The sequence below is a fragment of the Lithobates pipiens genome, unplaced genomic scaffold, assembly GCF_037356315.1.
Source record: "Lithobates pipiens isolate NorthernLeopardFrog02 unplaced genomic scaffold, aLitPip1_a1.2 Scaffold_30, whole genome shotgun sequence".
In the NCBI taxonomy this organism is placed as follows: Eukaryota; Metazoa; Chordata; class Amphibia; order Anura; family Ranidae; genus Lithobates; species Lithobates pipiens.
The window spans coordinates 63,687,458-63,711,230 of NW_027507791.1; the positions used below are offsets into that span (position 1 = coordinate 63,687,458).

Sequence of the window (23,773 nt, forward strand, 5' to 3'; positions counted from 1 at the left end):
GAGTTACCATTTAGGGTCCTTTCACACGGGGCGGATCAGTTCTGATCCGCCCCGTGGATGTCCGTTTGCTCAGCGGGGATCACTCCGCCGATCCCCGCTGAGCAGGGAGATGACAGGTCTGTCTCCGCACACTGTGCAGGGACGGACCTGTCACAGCGCCGCTCTCCCCTATGGGAGATCGGATGACGACGGACCGCAGTGCCCGTCGTCATCCGATCCGATCCGCAGACGGATGGAAAAATAGCTTTTTCCTCCGTCACACTTTTTCGGATCGGAGCGGGTCGGATGTCAGCGGACATGTCACCGCTGACATCCGACGCTCCATAGAGCTCTATGGAGCACCCGTTCAGGTCCGCCTGAAAAACTGACAGGCGGGCCTGAACGGGACGTTAGTGTGAAAGGGGCCTTAAGGTACTAATAATCTAATGCTCTTACCACAATCCAGCAATCACATTCTGCAGGCAATCTGGTTATATTCAAGGGAACCTACTAGAATCCAGCACAAATCTGGCATGAACATCTAAGCAGTAGCAAAGAGACTGCCAAAAACTTTTGCTCAAGGTAATAAAAATGATATCCAATTTTGCCCTGGGAATGTGTGTTTGTTCCTGCCTCTTAAGGGCCAATCACACCAGTCACTGTGTTACAATGTAGCAGCTGGTATGAGATGAGATCACTGCAGTACTGATAACCAGTCCCTGTCCTTTCTTCTTCTTTTTTCTTTCTTCTTTCATATCTTCCTCCCATTAGGGAGATCTCCTTTTGTTTCCTCTTCCATAGCCAAATCAGGAAGTGAATGAAAATCCCTTCAAAGTGAGGGAATCCCAGGGTGTCACCATAACTAGTGTCCCCATTGGAAGATTTCTCCTCTATCACTGTTCTGATTGCAACCCAAAATGTGGGATTTCTTTTACTTTCACTTTCAGTGATAATGGTATACAGGAAAATTGAGGACAAATCTCCCTAACGGGGTGCACAGACAGCAAGAAACCCTAACTAGTAGAGCTGCATGATTAATGTTCAAGAATCGTTATCCACAATCCCCCTATATATATATATATATATATATATATATATATATATATATATATTTATTTTATTTTTTTTCTTTTCTTTTAGTAGACATATTATTTGTCACACTGGATATGCGCAGCGGTCTTTCAAATGCAATTTTTTGGGGGAAAAATTACTTTAATTAAAAAAAAAAACAAAAAAAAAAACGAAGGCCCCTTTCACACTGACGAACCGTTCAGGCCTGCCTGTCAGTTTTTCAGGCGGACCTGAACGGATGCTCCATAGACCTCTATGGAGCGTCGGATGTCAGCGGTGACATGTCAGATCCGAAAAAGTGTGACGGAGGAAAAAGCTATTTTTCCATCCGTCATCGGATCGGGTGACGACGGACACTGCGGCCCGTCGTCATCCAATCTCCCATAGGGGAGAGCGGCGCTGTGACAGGTCTGTCCCTGCGCAGTGTGCAGAGACGGACCTGTCCTCTCCCTGCTCAGCGGAGATAGACGGAGTGATCCCCGCTGAGCAAACGGATATCCACGGGGCGGATCAGCACTGATCCGCCCCGTGTGAAAGACCCCTAACCGGTAAAGTTTTTTTTTTTTTTTTTTTTTTTTTGTATAATGTGAAAGATTTTACGTTGCGAGAATTGTGAGAGAATCGTGATCTTTTTATTCTAAGCAAAAAAATTGATTCTCATTTTAGCCAGAATCCTGCAGCTCAACTAATGAGTTTTGTTCCCTCTCCACTCTATCCAAAACTAAAAGCAAAAAAAAAAAATTGTCCTTTAGTTATATTTAAGCGGAGCTACACGTACTGTAGCTGCTGACTTTTTTACTATAAGGACACTTACCTGTCCAATGATCCACCGATGCTCTCTCTCAAGCCAAGTCTCCAACTGACTTCGGGTGCAGGTGCGGCCATCTTAAGTAAGGGAAACGTCTCACAGCTGGTTTCCTACTGCACAAGCATGAGCCACTCTGTGCCTTATGTATGGTCCCTTAGTCTTCTGGAACCCGTGATGGCCCCCCCCCCAAGCCAGGATATCACAATAGCTGTGGGGGAGCCAAATGAACTTGCATTCACCTATGGCCAACTCAGCATAGGGTTAAAGGTGAATGAATTGTCTTTTCAATGGTTATTTAGATATACAGTACATGTAAAATATAATCAGCATTATATAAATAATGTTATCAGTGTGTATTGATGTCTTAGGAAAAAAAACTTGTTTCCTTGCATGGTTGTAAATCCTATTGAACATGGAAACAGCCATATTTGCTCATTGCGTAGTTATGACCTGCTTTACAGCGCTACACAGAAGTTCTGCTATACTGCTTTTTCTAAAGCAGGCCATAAATTAAGCTATTTTCTTTCCTGCAACCAGTGTTGATGGGGGGGGGGGATCCTTCCTGCAAAGCATTTGTATTCTGACAATGGGAGGCTTCCCAGCTATTGGAATACAATTATCACTGCCACAGCTATAGCCAATGACAGTAATTGACCACAAAACCCTGACAGGCTGGTTGTATTGATCAGTACAACCAGCCTGCCCATACGTTGACCAAAATTCAGCTTGTCCTTACTGAACTGGATGGATTTCAATCAGTCTATGGTAGACTTAGTCTTCATCAGCAGACTCATTAAATACAATACAATGCAATCACTCAGTGTCTGGCTGATATCTTATCTCAGTGGTTAAGATTTCAAATTAAATGTTCTTGTTGCAGGGTCAGCTCAGCTCTGTTTGCCTTCTAGGTCAAAGTAACACTTGTACCTGTTTATTGATATCATTTTTTTGCTTTGTATGGCAATTTGCCTTGTAGTTAGGGCCGGTTCACACAGCGAGGCACGGCGAGGCGTCTCCGACTTGCCTCGCCGCGACCTGCGGGGACCTCAGCGGCGACTTGCAGAGGACTTCTGTATAGAAGTCAATGCAAGTCGCCCCCGAAGTCGCCCAGAAGTAGTACAGGAACCTTTTTTCTGAGTCGGAGCGACTCGAGTCGCTCCTCTCAGAACGGTTCCATTGTACAGAACGGGGGCGACTTGCGGGAGCGAGGCGAGGCGAGCCATGTCGCCTCGCTGTGTGAACCGGCCCTTAACGTTTAATGGAGCATGTAGAATTTTTTTTTTTATACATATGTATAAAGACCAAACACCAATACATATCTTGGAAACCTAAAACTATCCAGTAGTAGCCTCTTGGGATTCACAACTATTTGTCCTGGCCAGCATGTTTATTATAAACAAAAAATATTGTAGACCCAATTGTTGATTAAAGCGGGGCAATAGATGGATCGAAATGTGTCCGGTTGAGCAAGGACCAGTCAAATTTCCATCCATCTATGGCTGTTCCTGCTCAACAAGTCAATATGATCTGTTGAATGGGAATGTTGGAAAACTTTTGTCGATCATCGCCTGGGGCTGCTGATGGAGAGGAGAGGAGAGGAGAGTAGTCCACTCTCAGAATACAATGGCACAGCAGGGAGCATTCCTCCATTTAACTTGCTTGTGTGGATAGGAGAATCCGTTTTGCTTTTTTTTTTTTCTCGAAAAAAAGAATAATTTACATTCTATGGTCAGCATTAGGCCGGCCATACATGGAGTGAATTTAATTGTTGCCGGAAAGAATTTTGCTTTATTTCCCTTCAACACAGACAGTGTTTGATGCGGGAATCCCTCCGGCTGGGCCATTGCCTATATCAGTGAATGGAAGTGCCTTGGCTGTACAGACTCGCCCACACAGCCAAGTCTGACAGGTACCCGTGACAGGATACGTAGGCTTTGAGTAGTCTGTGCACCCGTCTCTGCTTACCTGTCAAACTCTGCTGTGTGGGGGAGTCTACAGAAGATTAGCTTCCATCACTTGTGTGGGCTCTCTGCACACAGGTCCCTACAAGTACAAAAATAAACACACCATGCTATACGGGGCTAAGTGCCTGTGTGAATGCGTAATTAAAGATAATTCTATAGCTTCCTTAAGTCTTTGTTTTATTTTTGTCACTGCTTGTGTAATGAGACAGTAGATTGATGAACGTTCACAAAATTTGGTTTAATGTTTAAGAATAAGAAGTTGTTTGTTGTTCTTTATCAAAAAAAAGCTCCAGTATAATGTTTTTCATTTTTAAATCTGTACTCCAGGAAAATGGAAAAAAAAAAGAACAAAAAAAAAAAAAAACGCCCTTAGTGGGATTCTCCTGCTCTGCAAGAGTTAAATACTTTTATTCACCATAACCCTTAACTTTTGTAAGTTCCTCCTTCCATGTGGCTGGTTTGTTTGCCTTCCAGAATGGCTGTTTGCCTTGATTATTATTATCCAAGTCTATACCCCCAGGCTCATTCCAAACTGTTTGTCAGTCTTTCAAAGCTCACTTCCAGTGATGCATTTTTGCCATACTGGTTGAACGTGCTCCATTTTTATTTAAGATGTTGTACTTGCAAACATAAACTGTAAAATAGGAGAAATGACTCGATCTCGGGAGCCGGTTGTAAAGTCAGGGCTGCAACTAACGATTTCCATAATCGATTAGTTGGTAGATTGTTTCGATTAATCGGTTAATAAGCTTTAAAAAAAAAAAAAAGTGGGTCAAATTGACGTTCATTTTCAACCACAGTGATATGGGAAAATTTGGAAATAATAGAAAACGTCTTAGTCAAAGGAATTTTCAGACAGTGTATGTGATTTTCAGTCAGAAATTACATTCATTTTAAAAACAAGTGAACATTTCAAACAAAATTCTTTCATTCAGCGAATGTTCAAAGATTTTTCATCTGAATATTCTCGCCTGAAAATTGATCTGTGTGGTCAGCACAAGGCTCGGTACACACATATGCAGTTTGCTTTTGATCTGTTTCTGCAGTGCTTATTGCTGTACGTTTTTTTTTTTTTAGGCACATGATTTTACTGCAATTTGTATTTTTGCATTTTTTTGGGGCAGATTAAAAAACACAAATTGCTGCAAAAACTCATCACATGCTTTTCTGCAGCTTCTCTATTGAAGTATATTGAACCAATAAAGCACCGTTTTGCATTAAAAGACCCTGACCCTTTCAGATATGAACGTGTCCCATAGGAAACCATGTAAATGAACTGTAGAGTATTCCTGCAAAAAGCACCAATAAACACATTGATGTGAACCAGGTCTAAGACGTTTACTAACATAATGGGGTTAAAAAAACTACTGGTCTTCAAGTGGTTGTAAACCCTTACAAACCACTTTGACCTACAGGTAAGCCTAGATTAAGACTTACCTGTAGGTCCAAGAAATATCTCCCAAACCTACACGGTTTAGGAGATATTTATTAAAGACAGTCGCCGCTGTGACAGCGGCGTGCAGGCACACTATTGCCATCAGGGTTTTCTTCCTCTTTAAAGGGGAAATACTTTTTTTTTTTAGGGCAAATGGGTGGGGATTATTGAATGCTAAGAGTGCTTTATGGATTTATTTTAAGATGCTTAAAAAGGAAAAAAAAGCCTTTCCTTTTTTTTTGAGTGACGTCATTATTCTTGTGTTGCAAGCTTTGGTAAAATAGCCTTGTCTAAGCTGAGTAGGGCTGCAACTAACGATTATTTTCATAATCGATTAGTTGGTCCATTGTTTCGATTAATCGGTTAATAACATATTAAAAAAAAAGTGGGTCAAATTGACATTCATTTTCAACCACAGTGACAGGAAAAATTGGAAATAGAAAACTTCTTGGTCAAATTTGAATTTTCAGACAGTGTTTGTGGTTTTCGTTCATAAATGACATTAATTTTAAAAACAGAATATTAAAAACAAGTGAAAATTTCAAATAAAATTCTTTCATTCAGCGAACGTACAAAGATTTTTCGTCTGAATATTCTCGTCTGAAAATGGATCCGTGTGGCCAGCATAAGGCTCGGTACACACCTGTGCAGTTTGCTTTTGATCTGTTTCTGCCGTGCCTTTTTCTGTACGTTTTTTTTGTGCACGTGATTTTACTGCAATTTGCATTTTTGCATTTTTTTTCTTGGGCAGATTAAAAAACAAATTGCTGCAAAAATGCATTTCATGCTTTTCTGCAGCTTCTCCATTGAAGTATATTGAACCAATAAAGTACCATTTTGCGTTAAGTCCCTGACCCTTTCAGATGTGAACGTGTCCCATAGGAAACCATGTAAATGAACTGTAGTGCATTTCTGCAAAAAGCACCAATAAACGCATAGATGTGAACCAGGTCTAAGATGTTTGCTAACATAATGAGATAAAAAAAAACTAAAATGAGCCCTTTATAGTAGAAAAACACAGATAATCGCTACTCTAAGGAGTTCATTTTTTTACTGTAGAACAGTAAGAGTAATATTTACAGTAGCGATTATTTGCTCTTTTTGTACTATAAATTACTCATTTTAGTTTTTTTGACACCATTATGTTACTGACCGATTAATTGATTATGAAAATAGTAATCGATTAATTTCATAATCGATTAGTTTCAGCCCTAAAGCTGAGAATACAATGTTGTAAGTTGCGTATTTTAAAAAATGCTTTTCATTTCCACTGCAGCGGATATTACTTCTGACAGTCAGCAGATGAGGGAGATGAGATGTCTCACCCGGTGACCTTTTAGTCATGGCGGTCACGTGCTTCATTCTGTTTAGAAAAGGATTTCTGTATGAGCAAGGACTAGGAGGTGCAGCGTTCACTGTCATTCTGCCTGTCATAAGTGTGTGTGGGATTCTGATGGTGTATTCAGTCCTTGCTTCATTCTGACCTTTACTGTATAATGTCTAGTGGAATAAGAGCGCTTTTGTTGGTTTTTGCTCTGGAGAAATGGTTGGGGGGATGGTGTGTTTTTTATTTTATTTATTTATTTATTTTTCCTTCCATAGCTACCCTGGAGAACCTGATTAGTTAGATCCTGTTTTTTTTAAAAAGCTTTTACAGATTTATTATATCCACCTCAGCTGGGTTCTAGTTTAGGTTGGAATTGTTGTGCACTGTTAAGACCCCACCAGTCAGCGGCTACCTGTCATTTTCAAAAATGCTTGAGGCTGTTTATCAAGGAGTTGCCAGAGCTACATCACTGCGAAAATAAGCAGTTTAAGCCGGCCATAGACCGTTTAAATCTCCACCGGTTCAGCAGGGACTGGACGGATTTCTAACCACATATGGGCAGGCTAAATGTCCCCAAGATAATCGATCGACCAACTTTGGTACAACCAGCCTGCTGGGTTTTCAGGGGATTATTGCGAGAAGCTGTTATAGCTGCTAGCAATAATAACTGTATTGGTGTCACTGGTCCAATATACGCTTATTGCAATTAATTTTTTTAACCAAAAATATGTAGCGGGAAAACATTGGCTTAAACTGATGAACATATTGTATTTATTTTGTTGGGGATATGTATTATAGCAAAAAGTAAAAAATATTTTTTTTCAAAATTGTCACTTTTTTTTTTTTTATAGCGCAAAAAATAAAAACCGCAGAGGTGATCAAATACCACCAAAAGAAGTCTATTATTGTGTGTGTGTGTGGGGGGGGGGGGTGAGGATATCCATTTTATTTGGGTACAGCGATGCACTACTGCATAATTGTCAAGTAAAGTGACGCAGTGCTGTATTGCAAAAAAATGGCCTGGTCAGGAAGTGGGTAAAACCTTTCAGGGCTGAAGTGGTTAAAGTGGCATTAAAGCAGTGCTCGACAAAACCCGGTCGCCAGGTCGCATTGGCGACTAGAATCAGCGACCTTGCGCCTGGGGCAGCATAGCTGGGGGTATCCCGTCTCCGTGGACCCCCCCCCCCCCCGCGCGCGCGATCGCGTCGGGCCGCGCCGCAGGCGGCCGGTAATTGAGCCCCCGGCTTTGAGGCCTTCTGTGATCCTATGGTTCCTTCTGGAATCTGGCGCCCTCTTGTGGTGGCCGTTGGAATTACAACCAACAATGCTAATGGGCCAGTCTTTCTCCATCCCTTTACTTAGAACCCCTAAACAAAACAAAAAAAATATGTATATTATATTATAATATATATATATATATATATATATATATATATATATATATATATATATATATAATTTTTTTTTTTTTTTTTATTATTTATTCTAACACCCTAGAGAGTAAAATGGTGGTTTTTGCAATACTGTCTGTCACACCATATTTGCACAGCGGACTTACAAGCGCACTTTTTTTGGGGGAAATTTTTTTATTTAATAATAAAAAAAAAGACAACAGTAAAGTTAGCCCAATTTTTTTTTTTTTATATTGTGAAAGATAATGTTACGCCGAGTAAATCGATACCCAACATGTCACGCTTCAAAATTGCGCCCGCTCATGGAATGGCGACAAACTTTTACCCTTTAAAATCTCCATAGGCGACGTTTAAAAAATTCTTCAGGTTGCACGTTTTGAGTTACAGAGGAGGTCTGGGGCTAGAATTATTGCTCTTACTCTACCGATCGCAGCGATACCTCACATGTGTGGTTTGAACAACGCTTTCATATATGCGTTCGCTTCTGCACGCAAGCTTGGCAAGACAGGGCACATTTAAAACAATTTTTTTTTCTTATTTTAACTTTTATTTTTATTTTTTTTCACTGTTCTTTTAAAAAAAAAAAATGTGTGTCACTTTTATTCCTATTACAAGGAATGTAAAAATCCCTTGTAATAGAAAAAAGCATGACCGGTCCTCTTTTATATATGAGATCTGGGGTCAGAGAGACCTCACATCTCATATTTACACTAAAATGCAATTTAAAAATGTCCCTCTAAGAGCTATGGGCAATGACTTGGAGACAGGTGGGGGGCTGGGGGCGCTATCTTCCCCTCACTCGTCTCCATGTCAGACCAGGGACAGGTCCAGATCGCCGTCACGGACCCGGCTCCTAACTTTTTTAGCTGGCTCCTAGATTCCAAGCAAATTTGTCAACCCCTGCATTAAAGGTTCTGTTTAAAAAAATAAAAATAAAAATGTTCTATTTACCTGCTCTGTGCTCCTGGCTCCTTCTCTTTGACCAGTGCACCTAATAGCAAGCCGCTTGCTATGGGGGCACTAGTGCATACTCACTCCTGAGTTCTGCTCTATGAATTGAGCTGTGGCTTGGCCCACCCCAGTCTCCCTCCTCATTGACACACACTGGCTGTGATTGACAGCCGTGGGAAGCAGTGGCTCCTGCTGCTATCTCAGCCAATGAAGAGAGGGTGTCCCAGCACAGCCACAGCTTTTGTGCATGTCACTGGATTGAGAGGGAGCTCAGGTGAGTATTAGAGGGGCTGCTGCATATAGGTTTTTTACTTTCATGCATAGAATGCATGAAGATAAAAAACCTTCAGCCTTCACAGCCACTTTAAATAAATACCTTTTTTTTTTTTTTTTTTCTTCTATTCGGGCACGTGACAAAACTGTCTACTCTGTGTGATGTGGGGGGGGGGGCACTTTTTCCCCCTTTACATCACCTAGAGCTTTGAATGTCGACGGTTGATGTCACTGCTGTATTGAATTCAGCCCTGTTGTCGGCTCTGCCAGTCACACAGTTAAGCCAAGGCTTTACGGTCATTTGACCACATAGAAAAAAAGTGTATTTAAATAGCAAATAATGCTAAAATGTTTGCAAGGCAATGTGGAGCAGTGGGGAGGGTGAAGTATTGTGTAACCTAAACAACTTCTTTAAAAGGCAGATTTCAAAAAGGCTTCTTAAAGAGGAAGAAAACCAATGATGGGTTTTACTTCCTCTTTTCTCCCCTGCAAAGTAAAAGCATAATGGGCTACTATGCAATGCATACTAGCACATTATGTGGCACTTGCCTGTAAACTATGCCCAAACTGTCCCCACTGGTGGCTTCATCCATCTTCACTTATCTTCCTTCCGGGACTCCGGTTCTGTGACTGGCCGGAGTTGCGTGACGTCACCTGCGTGCGGGAGCCGCCGGTCACGGCACGGACCTTTTAGAAACAGTGCGCATGCGCCCATGACATCGGTGCAAGCATTTATGCTAAATATCTCCTAAACCCTGCAGGTTTAGGAGATCTTTCCAGTACCTACAGAGAAGCTTACTTGAGGATTACCTGTAGGTTAAAGTGGCAGGAAAGGGTTTACAGCCACTTTAAAGCAGAACTTCACCCAAAAGTGGAAGGTCTTCTTTTTGATTGGCCAGCGGAGCGGGTTGATTTATTATTATTTATTTTTATTTTTTAAGGAATGCATTCCCCCATCCACACAAGCGAGAAATCTTCCTTTATTCTATTGTATCCGACATCAGAGACTCCTCTACTGTCAGAATCCTCTGGTCATTGCAGGTGCTGATTGAATGAGTTTTCCAACAGTCCCCTTTGACAGAAGGCCATCATTTTTTGTATGAGCTGTGGTGTGTCAGGCTGGGTTCACACTGATGCAAATTGGATGACGGTTTTCCTGCATTAAATTTGCATGACAGGAGAGTGACCGGCTCTCGATGGAGTCAGTTCACACATCTCCGGGGCTGCAATGGTCCGAATTGCAGAAGAGTTCTGTGTGCGTCTTCTGGTCGGTTTCAGGTGTGAATTCAGCCAAACATTCGGACCCGATTCACACCTAAAATGGTGAAGAGCCGCAGCTAGTGTGAACCCGGCCTAAATCTACAACGCATCTGCATATTTCCATTCCACACTGTCTGCGGCTCAGCTGTTCATAGAAATTTGTGAAATGTTACACTGTGGCATTTTAATATACTTTAATATAAAAGTAACGCAAGTAAATAGTGGCGCAAGGCCCGCCGACATTTTACCATGTAGGACGGTGTTTCTCAACCTTTTTACCTTGGAGGAACCCCTGGCAAAATGTTTGAGATCTCGAGGAACCCCTGAAATAATGCTCACATCTACAGCTCACAGAACATTGGTTTGATCAGCGAGCTGTTGAAAAAAATTTGTAGAAATAGCATTAAATAAAAGAATAAATATTAAAACGTACCTATTTAATGTGAAACTGGTGCTTACTTTTCCTGCAGAGCTGATCTATTCAGAGCACATTACATGGGTGCAGGAGACGTGACATGGGACGTGACATGGGACGTGACATGGGAATTCCTTGGGGCCCCCACAGGTCACCAGAACTAGCGTCCCCTCTATGGCAACCCACAATTTGGGGGCATACTTTTGCTTTCAATGATTATGATAAACACGACAAATAAGGACAGTGAATCTCTCCAATGGCGACACAGACATTAAAATCCTGACAGGGGTTCTAATCCATCTCCACTCTATCCAAAACGAAAGTGTTTGCCTTTTAGTTTTACTTTACCATTGTACCAGCTGGGTACAGTTCAAAATGAATCCAAATTATAAACATTTTCTAAATGATCTCTTTCCTCATTTACAGTGCCTTGCGAAAGTATTCGGCCCCCTTGAACTTTTCAACCTTTTGCCACATTTCAGGCTTCAAACATAAAGATATAACATTTTTATTTTTTGTGAAGAATCACCAACAAGTGGGACACAATTGTGAAGTGGAACGAAATCTATTGGATTTTTGAAACTTTTTTAACTAATAAAAAAATGAAAAGTGGGGCGTGCAAAATTATTCGGCCCCCTTGTGTTAATACTTTGTAGAGCCACCTTTTGCTGCGATTACAGCTGCAAGTTGCTTGGGGTATGTCTCTATCAGTTTTGCACATCGAGAGACTGAAATTCTTGCCCATTCTTCCTTGCAAAACAGCTCGAGCTCAGTGAGGTTGGATGGAGAGCGTTTGTGAACAGCAGTTTTCATCTCTTTCCACAGATTCTCGATTGGATTCAGGTCTGGACTTTGACTTGGCCATTCTAACACCTGGATACGTTTATTTGTGAACCATTCCTTTGTAGATTTTGCTGTATGTTTGGGATCATTGTCTTGTTGGAAGATAAATCTCCGTCCCAGTTTCAGGTCTTTTCCAGACTCCAACAGGTTTTCATCCAGAATGGTCCTGTATTTGGCTGCATCCATCTTCCCCTCAATTTTAACCATCTTCCCTGTCCCTGCTGAAGAAAAGCAGGCCCAAACCATGATGCTGTCACCACCATGTTTGACAGTAGGGATGGTGTGTTGAGGGTGATGAGCTGTGTTGCTTTTACGCCAAATATATCGTTTTGCATTGTGGGCAAAAAGTTTGATTTTGGTTTCATCTGACCAGAGCACCTTCTTCCACATGTTTGGTGTGTCTCCCAGGTGGCTTGTGGCAAACTTTAGACGAGACTTTTTATGGATATCTTTGATAAATGGCTTTCTTCTTGCCACTCTTCCATAAAGGCCAGATTTGTGCAGTGTACGACTGATTGCTGTCCTATGGACAGACTCTCCCACCTCAGCTGTAGTTCTCTGCAGTTCATCCAGAGTGATCATGGGCCTCTTGGCTGCATCTCTGATCAGTCTTCTCCTTGTCTGAGCTGAAAGTTTAGAGGGACGGCCAGGTCTTGGTAGATTTGCAGTGGTCTGATACTCCTTCCATTTCAAAATGATCGCTTGCACAGTGCTCCTTGGAATGTTTAAAACTTGGGAAATCTTTTTGTATCCAAATCCGGCTTTAAACTTCTCCACAACAGTATTACGGACCTGCCTGATGTGTTCCTTGGTCTTCATGATGCTCTCTGCGCTTTCAACAGAACCCTGAGACTATCACAGAGCAGGTGCATTTATACAGAGACTTGATTACACACAGGTGGATTCTATTTATCACCATCAGTCATTTAGGACAACATTGGATCATTCAGAGATCCTCGCTGAACTTCTGGAGTGAGTTTGCTGCACTGAAAGTAAAGGGGACGAATAATTTTGCACGCACCACTTTTCAGTTTTTTATTTGCTAAAAAAGTTTAAATTATCCAATAGATTTCGTTCCACTTCACAATTGTGTCCCACTTGTTGGTGATTCTTCACAAAAAATTAAAATGTTATATCTTTATGTTTGAAGCCTGAAATGTGGCAAAAGGTTGAAAAGTTCAAGGGGGTCGAATACTTTCACAAGACACTGTATCTTCGGATATTTTAGCTTTATGCTAATGCAAACTTAGAAAGCAAACTACACCCCACAATGCGGAGTGAGCACATCATATCTAATCGCCGTATTTTACATTTTGATCATTCTCACGACAGTTTGTTTAGAGAAAAAATAATTCAGTTCATGGACTAAGGATTGTGTTTGTCAAAACCCACGTGAAAATTTTTAGCAAACAGCCTGTATATATTCAAAAAGCATCTGTCAACGCTCAGTCCTGGGTTTTCTTTACTAACGAGCATAACAAACAATGGGCCTCCTTTCTGAAGAATAGCAGAGGGGAAAGAAATGGTGCTGCTGGGACCTAGTCATTTTCCAGCTGTCTCTGCCTATAAATTAACAAAATAATGAATGTGAACAGCGGAGTGTATTTACTTTCTGCAATTTGGGCCTCATTCACACAGCCGTATAGATTTACACAGGTTCTTGCTGGCAGCAAGATGTGCAAGGCTTCATGTACACAGGACATTTTTACAACCTCTCCTGAACGATTTAACTTGACAGATGGTAACCTACGTTTAAAACATCCGTCTTGCCTAATTTTTTTTTTTTTTACCAATGTGGGTACGTTTATTCCCCAAAAACTGTGCCTTTTAAGGTACAAACAGGTTTTTATTCATGGGATCTGCAGGTGCAAGTACAGGCCATAAGAGCTCTGGTTGGGCTGGCTGCTCCTTATTCTTTATCATTGTGTGGTTTTCTTTTCTAAGTCTGAGCTGTGCATATCTGTCATCTGCTGCACAAAGCGGTTCCCTTCCATAACACTGTCTGGGAGGAAATAGCTGGAATTGCATGTTTCACATAACTTATTTATGGGGAACCAAGACTTTCTGCAGCTTACTAAGGTCATGGCTGATTGGAGTACACAATTTGATATTCTTCCAGTTTAATTAGTTTTAGATAATTCAGTCCCATATTCAAGTCCTCTTCATGAAATATATAAAGCTATCATTATACATTTATACTAGTCTTAGGTATTGGAGACTATTTAAAATGATAGGTTAACCTTGTTATTAAATTATGAGGTAGAGCTACTACTTTAATAAAAATGATAAACTAAAAACATTTAAAGCGTTTCCACATTTGCAGTCAGATTTTAAGAAAACCCTGCTGTATGTTTGAGTTCATAGCTACACAGTTTCCCTAAAATGAAATGATAAAATATATTTCTTACCTCTTAGGCCTTATACACACTGACGTTCAACTCCCCATAACACTTTTACTGCTAGCAGGAGAAAAGCGTCATTAAAAAAAGCACCTAAAGTCACATTTTACACGCCTTTTCGATGCATCAAGTGTTGGAACATTAATGGATTCCATCAGCTGGAATATTCATCTATTCTTAGCCATTGGAATGAATATAAACTCAAGCACAAGTATTTAGGTGCCTTTATACACCTTTATGTGTATCAAGCATCTTTTTTTCCTGTTCTATAGCTCTTTTCCTGAATGTGGTGGTGCAAATTTTTTTTAGCCTGTAAATGCTCACCTTATGCCCCGTACACACGATCCGAAAATCTTACGGAAAATACCGATTTCGAAGCGATCGTACGATAATCGGATCGTTAGTACAGAGCTTTCAAGAGCCGATTAGGACAGTTCATCTGATCTTATTCTATCGGACATGCACGGAAAAAATTTTTCGTACGATGCCAGATCGTACGATTTTCTTTTAATCAGTACAGCTGTCGTTCGAAAATGCAATACAAATGCATTACAACACATGACATCACTTCCGAATTTTTTTTCTGTCGTGCGGGAATTTTCGTGACTTTAGTAAACTCATCAGATTCAATCTGAAATTAGCATGCAATAAAAAACGATAATTCGTCCGATAATCTCATCGTGTGTATGGGGCATTAGGCTAAAATAGAGGAGCATTTGCAGGCAGAATAAACACAAAACGCCTATAAAAGCTATTTTTTTTTTTGTGATCACATTCCCTGTGTTCTCAGCTGCATAGGAGAAGCAGCAGCACATTACAGCGTCCCAGTGAAAGGCTGTGCATGGGAGGTTTGTCAGGACAAGTCTGGTACAAGCGTACACTACGTTCCCAGCATAGCTAGAGAACTGACCACTGTATTCTCCTGCTGAGGGTGGTCAGTTTTTAATAGGATAGGACTGGCAATAATGCAAAGAGAACAGGATGCTTTCTCATACATGTACATGGTGGAACAGGCACATATCAGGAATATGAAATGTTGGGGCAACAAACGCTTCTGTGTTCTTTATATTAGATGTTTCTTAAGCTGGCAATAGATGGGTAGAATTTTGAATGAAAATTCCTTGGAAAGGAAGGTTCTAATAAGTTTGTTCATATTATTTTTATATTTTTTTTTATTTTTTTTATAATTAGTGGTGTCAAATTGACAATTGATTTTGACCAGTTATGAGGAAATTTGATGGAGCAGGAATTTCTAACAGTGCTATGGTTCTCATTCGGTCCATTAGTTCCCTAATCAAATTTTAAAAGCAAATCTATCGAATGACAAATATTCAAAAACATGATGTTTTAAGACTTTTTGTACAAATTTTCTTAAGGCCCCTTTCACACAGGGTGAGAGTGGCGTCGGCGGTAAAACGGGGTTATTTTTAGCACCGATTTACCGTCATTTTAGCGGCGGTATTCGGCCTCTAGTGGGGCGGTTTTACCCCCTGCTGGTGGTCGAGAAAGGGTTAAGACCACTGCAAAGCTCTGCTACAGCAGCACTTTGCCGGCGGTATAGCCACGCTGCCCCATTGATTTCAATGGGCAGGAGTGGTGTATACACCGCTCCAAAGATGATGCTAGCAGGACTTTTTTTTTTTACCGTCCCGCCAGCGCACCACTCTAGTGTTAAAGCCCCCGGGGCTTTCACATTGGAGACACAGGCGCGGCTCTTTGCAGGCACTACAGCGCTAAAAATAGCGCTTGCAAAATGCCCTGAAAGTGCCCCAGTGTGGTTTTCCAGCATGGTCATCTGACAGAGGCCCGCCAAACGGCCGACTTCTGTAGGACAGGGTGGCATACACATGGGCCGAATGTTGTCTTTTTTTTTTTTTTTTTAACTGGCTGTCATCCAGCGTTCGGCCCGTGTGTACGGGGCTTACATTTTTCTCAGGTTCACTGTTATCTGACCCAGTTTTTATTCTAATACAATGCAGGAGGCCAGCTTCAAAATGTTTTAAACCTTTGTTAGGATAGACTGTAAACTAGATTTGAAAACAATCGATCAGTTATCTCCCAGCGCAGTACAGACAGGGTTAATTAAGGCAAACGCCTCTTCCCTGTTAATGAAGGGGCTGGGAACTAAGAGGTTTTGCTTATTGGAGTCTCTAGGAAAAAATAAAAAAATAAACTAAAGGATTAACTGCATTTTTTTTTTAAGTCTTTTTTTTATTTTTTTATTTATTTTTTGTTATTTGAATGACATGTAACAACAATGTTGTCTAATTTTCGTTGAAAAAGTAGAAATGCACTTTGAAGCGTCACTGTATGGCTCCATGCACACTGCAGCTCAAAAAACTTTTTTCTGGATGCCAGATTGCTGCCAGAAAACGCTGGTTGAAAAATGTGCTTTTAACAGCTTTTTGTACTAGCGTTTATGATCGTTTGTTAGCGTTTATGGGCGTTTTCAATAAAAATACACAGAGGACACTCCAAAAATCCTACAGTTCATTCCAAACTCCCACAATGCATTGAAAAAAATAGAATGCTGAACACTAATTAACACGTGTTTATGATCGTTTATCGACGTTTGACGTTTTTTGGCAGTGAAAAACGGCACTTTGAACGTGAATTTGTGGCATTTAGAAAAATAGCCCGTAAACTCCACTGCTCATCAAGGCTAAAAAACATGCATGGACTCATAGGCTAACATAGAGTGGAGTTTATGGGCTTAAAAAAAAAAAAAACGCCCAAACTCCAATAAACTGCAGTTTATGAGCTCCAGTGTGCATGGAGCCTAAGGGTCAAGGGATAGGCACACAGACCCCCAACAGTCCTTGAAGACACGGGCTGCAGTGCTGGAATGGAGGGGAGATGAGAGACATGGGCTGCCAGAGAGAACCGTATACTACTACTTTGGCTTTCATTTTACACTCTCTATTTTAACCTGATAGTGCTTTTAATTATGTATGCAGATGTACCCACACATGTACAGAAATTGAGATCATTGCCATTTTTTCAACTTTACCATGTAGTTCATTTTTTGGACAGATTTTTCTTCTCTGCATACAACCTCCATTTTCAGTGTCTTCTGCTCTGGTAATCAATTGAAAACAAAAATCGATTTTAGATCAGATTAGGAAAATATAGTGATTCATGTTTCTGACCCTTTTTCCAGGTTTCAGGGAACTGACCCTTGATCTGTATTTGAACGTAATGCTGTAATCTAGTCAATCGATGACACTAATGATTGACATTTTTGCAGTGGATGTGCATGGCAGAGCACTTTGTGTGAATGTGAGTTGTCTGAACTGAATGGTTCAGGAAACTTAAAAGCTGCCATTTCAGCTACCTATGAATGTTGCATAACAAGCTAAACGCCAGCATTTGAAGATGCCTTCCTTTTTATTTGTATGTATGTGTGTGTGTATGTATGTGTGTATGTATGTGTGTATGTATGTGTGTATGTATGTGTGTGTGTGTGTATGTATATATATATATATATTCCTTTGTCTTTTAAAAGTTGAACTGTATGCAGAAAATAACAATGACCCCAATTAATGCTGTTCTATGAAAAAGATCTATTTTTAAATGTACCTTAGTGTGTTAGTGTATTGCGACAGTGGAGGAGTTCCACTATTCCGAAACAATGCAGGGAGGGGTTAACTCCATCCACCTTGCTTTAGTGGATGGAGGAATCCTCTTCTTCATTTTTCTTTTTTTTTTTTTTCTTTTAACCTGGCTGAAAAAAAAAGAATATAGCACATATAACTGCCATACACGCCATATTATAATTGAATGTTCTTAAAAATGCCTTTCCGGTCTGCAATTATGTAATTTTCTGTGACATTCAATGCTGTACGGAAACCTGGATGTGTTACCTTCATCGTTGGTGTTTAAAGCGCCTTCAAAAATTTCAGCAAAATAAATGGTAGAAATCTGCTACAAAGTTTTTTAAAATCCCTGCAATTTACATGGATCACCAAGAGGTGATTGGTTGCCCCCCCCCCCCCCCCCCCCTCAATATTGTCTTATGAGACAGAGGCCTATTGGACTTCATCACCAACAACAAAACTATCTTGAATTCTAGGAAATCCTCTTCTCAAAGTCTACCATACCCAAAAGTGATAGTGTTTTATTCCTGCGCTACCACTGGTGATCTATCAAATGTCAGGGGCTGCTGCTACTACCGGAATGGATCACACCGTATCCACTTAATATGAAACTTAAGATATGTTGGTATTGCACTACCCCTATATTAAATAACCCTCCGAAGGTGATAAGTATAATGCCTAATTACATAAATCAATAGTGTAATATAAAAATATATATATAAATGTCTACTGAATATCAAAAAGTGCTACATTAAATAAAATAAAATACACACCACAGAGGTGATAGAATGCAAATAAATGAAAATCAAGTGAACAAAGGTAAGTAACTAAAAACAGTCTCTTAAAAAATTACTATTTTGATAAAGTGCAGAGAAAATGCAAAAAAAAAAAAAAAAGTAAACGCACTACAGAGTCAATTGAAAACCTCCACGAAAACACAACTGCTTCAATTGAGTGCAAAGCCAAAAAAGTGAATTGATCATAAAGTGCCAAGTGCGTGTGTTTTGTTCACTTATATCACCTCTGGAGAGTGTTTACTTATTTGCACATTAATAAGACGCACTTGGCACTTTATGATCAATTCACTGTTTTTTGGCTTTGCACTCAATTGAAGCAGTTGTGTTTCCGTGGAGGTTTTCAATTGACTCTGTAGTGCGTTTACTTTTTTTCTTTTCTTTTTTTTTTTTTTTGCATTTTCTCTGCACTTTATCAAAATAGTAATTTTTTTAAGAGACTGTTTTTAGTTACTTACCTTTTTGTTCACTTGATTTTCATTTATTTGCATTCTATCACCCCTGTGGTGTGTGTGTTTTATTTTATTTAATGAAGCACTTTGCACTTTTTGATATTATTCAGTAGACATTTATATATATATATATTTTTATATTACACTATTGATTTATGTAATTAGGCATTATACTTATCACCTTCGGAGGGTTATTTAATATAGGGGCAGCGCAATACTAATATATCTTAAGTACCATACCCAAAGGGCTTGTTTTGCTTGATGCGAGTCAAGGAATTTGCATTCTAGAAAGTGCTCTGTGGGACTGTTGCTTTCTTTTTTCCAGTTGGGTCTGTATCAGCATCTGACCTAGATTACCATCCCAGAGACCAGAGACCATTGGCCTCATACTCCAGTTAAGGCCTTTGTTCAGGGTGTAGCACACATCTCTCCTTGCTGTCTCCTGTGTCCCCTTGGGATCCTTATCTGGTTCTCTCTGCTCTACAGAAGACACCTTTTGAAACTATGGCTGTTCCCTTGTCTGGCCTTACTCGCAAGGTTGGCTTTTCTTGTTGAATTCATGCATAGTAAGTCATTTTGTAAGTGTAGGGCTAATTGTCAGTTTGTAGTAATTCTGACAATACCTTCAGCCGCCTTTCTTCTCAGCGGGTCAGCACCATCTTTGTTCAGGCATCATTAATTGTAGGCATTTTCTTGTGTACTAAGATCCTAGTTCATAAATTACACAATTATGTAAATCTCTAAGTGCAAGTTAAGAGGCTGCAGCAGGGGATGATATGTCTGAGGAATCATGTGCACAAACGGCCAAGATCATTAAGACAAGTCTTTATTTTTTTGGATACATGTACATGTGAGGGCCATGCTTGTCTGCACAGATGTTCCATGCATCTTCTGACAGGCAGTCACTTTCATAACACTTGAGATGCAGCGGCTGTGCAGGCACAGCCTCCTCCCTATTTAAATGGCAGTGCGTGTGCATGGCCCCAGACGCATACAGTGTTCGTTTGAGACCGTGGACCCAAACGGCTACCAAATTAGGTGGCTGTGTCCGTGTAGCTGCTGCATCCTGATTTGCCATCAATGGGACTCCCTGAACAGGGATGCGTGGAAACATGGCCCTCTTATGGGTGAAACAAAGCATGCGTGTAATTCCTTTAGAAAGAGATAAACAAAAACATTTTTATGAATAGTTACTCACTTTTTAAACATACTTTTTATACGTGTAATTTTTTCATTCCTGGTGTCCTAGTTTTAGAGGTAAATATTTAATACCGGGTGCTTCTATCCATTTGCAGAACATTCTGGCATTATAAATAAAATATGCAAAACACTTTTTGCACATATTTGTATAATTTTCATCCAGGATTCACACAGTTTCACTATTCTCCTATTAGAAAAATGTGTCAATCCTGGGTGAAAACATTTACAAATAAATCCCTATGTATTCCCCTGTCTTTAACCACTTCAATACCGGGCACTTAAGCACCTTCCTGCCCAGACCAATTTTGAGCTTTCAGCGCTGTCGCACTTTGAATGACAATTGCGCGGTCATGCTACACTGTACTCATGAAATTTTTATAATTTTTTTCCCCACAAATAGAGCTTTCTTTTGGTGGTATTTGATCACCTCTACGTTTTTTTTTTTGCGCTACAAATAAAAAAATATCGAAAATTTCAAAAAAAAATGTGTTTTTTTTGTTTCGGTTTCAAAACTTTGTAAATAAGTACGTTTTCTCCTTCACTGATGGGCACTGATGGGGCTACACTGATGGGCACTGATAAGGCGGCACTGATGGGCACCAATAATGTGGCACCAATGAAGTGGCACTGATGGGCACTGATCGGTGGCACTGATGGGCGACACAGATGGGCACTGATAGGTGGCACTGATGGGCGACACAGATGGGCACTGATAGGTGGCACAAATTGGCACTGATAGCTGGCACGGATGGGCATGGATGGGCGGCACAGATGGGCATGGATGGGCGGCACAGATGGGCATGGATGGGTGGCACTGATAGGTGGCACAGGTGGGCACTGATAGGCGGCATTGTATTGTTATACTGTACTAATGGATGCCAATCAGTGCCAAACAATAATGCATGCCAATCAGTGATGCCCATTGTGGGCACTGGCATCCATTATGGGCACTGATTGACATCCATTGTGGCACGGACTGGCATCCCTGGTGGTCTAGGGAGGATTACCTTTTGCTGGGCATCCCTGGTGGTCTGGTGGCGTCCCTGGTGGTCCAGTGTGGGCATCCTCGGGGGGCTGTGCTGATAATCGATCAGCACAGACCCCCCCCCTGTCAGAGGAGCAGCCGATCGGCTCTTCCTAGTTATACTTGATTGGACACGGCTGATCACGGCTATCCGACGGAGACTCTTTACCGAGATCATAGTTGCAGGGTGTCAGACTGACACCCCGCAACAACGATCGCCGCGATGCACGCCCCCCGGGGTGCGCAGCGGCTCATAATCCTGATCACGTCATGTGACGTCCGATCAGGATTATACAACCACTTTGCCACCGTCATTTGCCTATAGGGCGGGCGGCAAGTGGTTAAATAAACTTTATCTTTATAGCTACATAGTTAGTCTGGTTGAAAAAAGACACAAGTCCATCCCATTCAACCAGTCGAAGGGGAAACAATGTATACAATCCTCCATACACAAACCTATGCTCACAGTTGATCCAGAGGAAATATGACAGTTATCTTTTGTCTGTGTAGGCGATTTCTTCAGTTATTACCACACTACTTTTTCTCCTAATGTAATTCTCATGTTGGGCATTAAGAATTGGTTACTCATTATATAAGCTTGTTATTTACAAGTATATTCTTTTTTTGAAATGTTTTTACATTATACTGACAGTTTGTTTTTTGTTTGTTTGTTTTTTCCCTTCTCTCAAGTATCCATTTGTTTATGGACTGCTGCTTGCCGTGAGCTGGTGTTGCTTGGTGTGCCTTAGTCGTATTTATATGGGAATGCATTCCATTTTGGTAAGCCAGAAATCACTTTTCCTACATTAACAATCATATTTTAATTCCTTTGTGTACTTTTTATTATAGCAACAATCATAGATTGTACTAAAAGTCCCAGTGCTCTGACATCCCATATTATGTCCTGACTGTCTTTAATAATGTCCAGACTGCACTGCCTTTCCACACAGTAATAACACTATAGCCACGTTCTCACCTTATTACCCCCTAGAACGGTCCCTACTATAGTTGGTTGCTTATATTTTTTTCAAGTCTTCATGTGGAAGGAATTTCCCCTAAACATAAGACTGATTATAGTTGGGCAAATGTCTGATTAAAAGGCAGTGATACCCTAATTTTTTTCCCCCATCCTGTCCAAGTCATCTCAAGCAATGCTTGGTATTTCTGATTTCTTTTGCTATCCTGACAGCAATTATTCCTTTGTCTCTCTTTGGATTAATAGGCGCATTCAACTGGAGGTAAAAAAATGCACATTACTGGTAAGGTCCCCTTCACACTATCGGTTCGATCGGGTCTGTTTTTCAGGGTGACCTGATCGGACCCTTTATTCTCCTCTATGGAGTAGCAGGTGTAAACTGACTTGTGCCCATTTTACATTTGCCAACATCCAATCTGATCCACTAAAAACAGCCAGATGGGGATGTCAGATGAAATGGTCTGGATCTAGGTCCGTTTACATCTGACTGCCCATAGAGAAGAGCAGGCTGTGTCTGCTCTGCATACGCGGAATGGACACGGACCTGTCATCTGCCTGCTCAGCAGGGATCCCTTGCTGAGCAAGAACTCTTGGTGAAGCCCAACTTGTTTGAAAAGGGCCTAGGACTGGCCATACATGGCTGACTTTCAACTGATTCCTGCTGAATCGTCCCAAATATGAGCTGTGGGGGACCCTGTCATCACCCCTGCGGCTCTATATACTTCAACTAAAAAAAATTGAAGGATCCGGGTGGAAAATTGTTGGCTGAACAGTTAATGTATCCTATCGGATACAAATCACTGTTCGGGTCTTCAGACCAATGGTGCTGCGGCTTTTGCTGACAGTGTGGAGTCCTCCATCTTCGCTGTTTAGTGTGGTTCGGGAAATTTGAACGATTTCTATAGTTCAGTCCAAGGGCTAAATGAGAAACATCTGAAAATGTATGGCTGACCTAACCCCATGTCCATTGTATTAGTAGCCTACCCACTATTATCTCGCAGTTCTGATCATCTTGTGGTGTGTTTTTTAATTTTTTTTATAGAACACGCTAGTGCTCAGGTCCAGCCATCAACAGCGCTTGTTTTCCCACACTAAGGCCTGCTTCACACTAGTGCAACTTCAGATGCAACTTGAGTTGTGCAGAATCATAGGACAATGGAAATGGGACTGTTTACAATGATGCCCATAAACATCAATGCAGCACAGCACATATCTGTCCTGTGTACGATGCCAGCGTGATTTTGGCCCCATAGACATGCAATGGAAGTGCACCAAAAATGCATTTACATGTGATCTGATGTGTTTTTGATGCAATTTCAGTGCTTTTTTTTCCCCATCACAGCAGATATGCTTATCATTGGCCAAAACAAAAATTACAGAGGTGTGAAAATCGCATCACTATCTTGTTAAAAAAAACGCATCAAAATGTAACCAAGTCACACTACAAAATCGCACTGAAAATTGGACCAAGTCACATCTGCAGTAGCATAAACTGGGGCTAATCATTGGAGCAGAGCGGCATTACTTTTATGTTTATAGAGGTTTCAGACTGATAACCAAGTAAACACGTCCATGACAATGCGTGCATTTAGAT

At 40.8% G+C, this 23,773-nt stretch overlaps 2 protein-coding genes across 2 annotated transcripts in view; both read left to right on the forward strand.

The window, feature by feature from the left end:
* The window catches only part of SGPP1 (sphingosine-1-phosphate phosphatase 1), a 38,469-nt gene that overhangs the window by 6,625 nt on the left and 8,071 nt on the right, over positions 1 to 23,773 (forward strand). Inside the window, exon 2 of the mRNA XM_077464355.1 lies at positions 21,894 to 21,983. Coding sequence (XP_077320481.1) covers positions 21,894 to 21,983 — 90 coding nt within the window. The remainder of the gene's footprint in view (positions 1 to 21,893; positions 21,984 to 23,773) is intronic.
* Positions 1 to 23,773, forward strand: part of WDR89 (WD repeat domain 89) — a 111,828-nt gene that overhangs the window by 5,990 nt on the left and 82,065 nt on the right. The window contains exon 2 of the mRNA XM_077464359.1: positions 21,894 to 21,983. The gene's annotated coding sequence lies outside the window, so the exon portion shown is untranslated. The remainder of the gene's footprint in view (positions 1 to 21,893; positions 21,984 to 23,773) is intronic.